Source organism: Marmota monax, unplaced genomic scaffold (genome assembly GCF_021218885.2).
Source record: "Marmota monax isolate L192 unplaced genomic scaffold, Marmota_monax_Labrador192_F-V1.1 WCK01_AAM20220418_F8-fsc00160, whole genome shotgun sequence".
Classification (NCBI taxonomy): domain Eukaryota; kingdom Metazoa; phylum Chordata; class Mammalia; order Rodentia; family Sciuridae; genus Marmota; species Marmota monax.
The window spans coordinates 1,343,828-1,346,756 of NW_026694183.1; the positions used below are offsets into that span (position 1 = coordinate 1,343,828).

Here is a 2,929-nt window from a genome sequence, read left to right on the forward strand (position 1 = left end):
TCCAGCCCAGGCCTGTGGGGTTGCAGCTTCCAATACACTGGATGCTTCTGGCTGCCCCAGCAACTCTGGTCTCCTGAGGGCCAGGGCTTCTTTGGCCCTCCACCGAAGCATCTTCATCCTAAGGCAGTGAGCCCTCGGGTGAGTGCTGGGCTCAGTCCCGCCCCCACTGCAGTCCCTGCCTCCCCCACTATTCCCACAGGGAGCTCAGCCTGGAGCCAGAAGAACAGGCCCTTCCTCTTGCTCCCTCTGTGATCAGCACTGCCTGCTTCACCCCAGCGGACAGACACAAACCCCTGCTCTCTGGGTGTGGACCCTCTCCCAGCCTCCAGTCTGTGCCCCACCTGGCCTTAGAGATGGCCCTGCACCTCCCCAGCTCCAGGCCTCCTGTGGCACCCGGCCCTTCAGCCAGGCGCCCCCACCCTGCTTGTCCATAGCTTACCACCCTGTCGCCATGTGTGCAGCTTTGTCTGGGGACTTTTTATTTTACACATTCTGGTTTATCTTGACATTATGGGTAAAAGTCTGCATGTCCTACAAGGGGCTTCCTGTCTCTGTGTGCGGGCGTGGATGGGCCCCTTCGCCTCTCCCTGGATGGATCTTGGTTAAGGAATCACAGACATATCAAAGACAAATGATGATCCTGGATGAATCCTTTATCTACAAATCATGGGTAATTCAACAAATGTAGAGTAACATATTCTTTTTAAGCCCACATGGAATGTGTATGAAAAACTAAACAAAAATTGTGCTACAAAGAAAATAAGAAATTGAAGTAATACATAGTATATTTTCTCATCTTATTGAATTTAAGCTAGAATCAAAAAGATCATTAGAAAATATTGGTATCTACAAAAGCCCGTGGGTCAAAAAATTATCATGGAAATGAGAAATATCCTAACCAAATGAGAATATAAGTAATTCATATCAACCTCCATGAGGTGCAGTTAAAGTGGTGCTTAGAGGGCGATTTGCAGCCTTCAATGCAGATCAAGCACAAGGGTCAAGGACATACAGTCCCTTTCGAGAAGGGAGACAGACAAAATGAACTGGAAGAAAGTACAGGAAAAGGCAGCGTGCACTGGGCAGGCTGGCGATGCCCTTGAACTCTGGTACTCACGCAAGGAGGACAAGGCAGAAGAGGAGCAGCGCGGACGCCATGGCCCCGCACACCGTGCCCTGGACCAGCCCTCGCAGGAACATGCTGGAAACGGAGCTCTTACCTGTGATGGGGAAGAGAGGGTTGGTTTTCTCCTAGGGACTTGAGGTCTGTGCTCTCTCCTCCCACCCTGGGCCCATCCCGTCCTGGTCCTGAGGTGTCTTCACTGTGGTGGGGGTTCGCAGGCCCCAGTACACTCACCTGGTATCAGGAAGATGCTGCAAGTGTGGATTCCATACGGATTCCTGCCCGCACAGTGCAGCCTCCTGACTATTTCTGGATCCCCCCTGAGGCTGATGGTGCTATTGACCCAGGGGCCAAGCGTGGTGGAAGTCACCTGGAGGCCGCCATCCACGCTGTTCACACCCACAGGGACACCGCCCACCCACCACTGCACAGAGGGCGTGGGGATCCCGTGGAAGGAGCAGCTGCACTGCAGCGTCTTCTCCAAGGAGCAAGAGGAGTTGAGCAGCCTGGCGGGTGCTGTGGAGAGGGAGTGGGAGTCAGCAAAGCACCCGGCTTCCCTGCTCCCCCCAGGACCCAGCTCTCCCCTTAGTTGTTCTTTTCTTTTTAAAAAAAATATTTATTTTTTAATTTTTAGGTGAATACAATATCTTTATTTATTTTTATGTGGTGCTGAGGATGGAACCCAGTGCCTCACAGGTGCTAGGTGAGCGCTCTACCGCTGAGCCACAACTGCAGCCCCTTAGTTGTTCTTTTCAAGGAGTTTCAGAATCTCAGAGTGGGGCTGGGATGCAGAGAGGCTCCCCATCATCTGCCCCAAACTCGGGCTCTGCTCTTAACCCTGACCTCTTGGGCCCAGAGGGTAGGGGAGATGTGACTGTTGCAATCAAGGACCCAGGACTTTCTCTTGGGGTCACCATTTTCCCATGTCCCCAGCACTCACAGACCGCTTGGAGCTTGGCCAGGCTACTTCTGGTCGAGTTCTCTAGGGAGAAGTTCAAGTGACGCCCAATGATGGTGCCATGGTCCTCGGGCTTCAGGGTGAGGTGCAGCCCGGAGGAAGAGGAAAAGGAGGAAGAGGAGGAGGAGGAAGAGGAGTCATTGCTGGAGACAGCAGTATTGGAGGACATGGTGGTTCCTTCCAGGAACTGATCTCTTTGTGGATGTCTGGATGGTGCAGGTCAAGGTCATCTCCCTCGCTGCAGGAATCCTGGGATGTAGAGGTCTGGTTCTGGGTCAGGTCTGAAGGAGAGAGAGGGAATTCACACTTGGGGTCAAGAGACCCTGGTGGACACTGCACTGCTGCAGTGTTTCCATCTAGAACCCCTCCCCGCTGCCACCCCCCCAACATCATCATGGAACCTGGGATTGTGATCTTGGCATGGACTTTCACACCCAGACTTCCTTTCTGTGCACAGAGAGGGCACACCTCGTGGCAAGGGTGAGTGCGCTTCAGAGGCTCACGTAGGAGGCAGAGCTGGAACCTGACCTCTGCACTTTTGAGACTGAGGTTGAGCACCTGTTCTGAGAACCTGCTTTCCTGGTCCCTCAGCTGTCCTCAGACTGAGTCCCCAGTGCTAGCTCCTCTGGATCTCCTCCCACCACCCCACTCCTCCTCAGGCTCTGCCCCTTCCTGCCTGGTCTGTGATCATGTCCCCCTCTTTATTACGAGCTGGAAGTTGCTGGGAAAGTCACTTCCCTTCTCTTTGCCATTTCTATTCCAAAAAATAAAGTAACAGCTGCATTTATCTAACAGTATTACTCATGTAAAAATTTAATATTCAAGGTTTTGTAAAGTACCTGGTGAAG

General features: G+C 52.7%; 1 protein-coding gene across 1 annotated transcript; it reads right to left on the bottom strand.

The window, feature by feature from the left end:
• Positions 1 to 219: 219 nt before the first annotated feature.
• Positions 220 to 2,674, bottom strand: LOC124107872 (SIGLEC family-like protein 1). The gene is made up of 3 exons (XM_046466154.2): positions 2,064 to 2,674; positions 1,358 to 1,639; positions 220 to 1,220 (listed from the first exon to the last, which is right to left on the bottom strand). Exons 1-3 carry the CDS (start codon positions 2,248 to 2,250, stop codon positions 1,114 to 1,116), a joined length of 576 nt encoding a protein of 191 aa, XP_046322110.1. The 5' UTR covers positions 2,251 to 2,674; the 3' UTR covers positions 220 to 1,113.
• Positions 2,675 to 2,929: the final 255 nt, after the last annotated feature.

Excerpts from the sequence above, each read along its gene's own strand:
- LOC124107872 (XM_046466154.2), bottom strand. The coding sequence starts at position 2,250 with ATGTCCTCCAATACTGCTGTCTCCAGCAATGACTCCTCTTCCTCCTCC. Across the intron at positions 1,640-2,063 it reads GGCCAAGCTCCAAGCGGTCT|CACCCGCCAGGCTGCTCAAC; the intron begins GTGAGTGCTGGG and ends CCCTCTCCACAG. Across the intron at positions 1,221-1,357 it reads CAGCATCTTCCTGATACCAG|GTAAGAGCTCCGTTTCCAGC; the intron begins GTGAGTGTACTG and ends TCCCCATCACAG.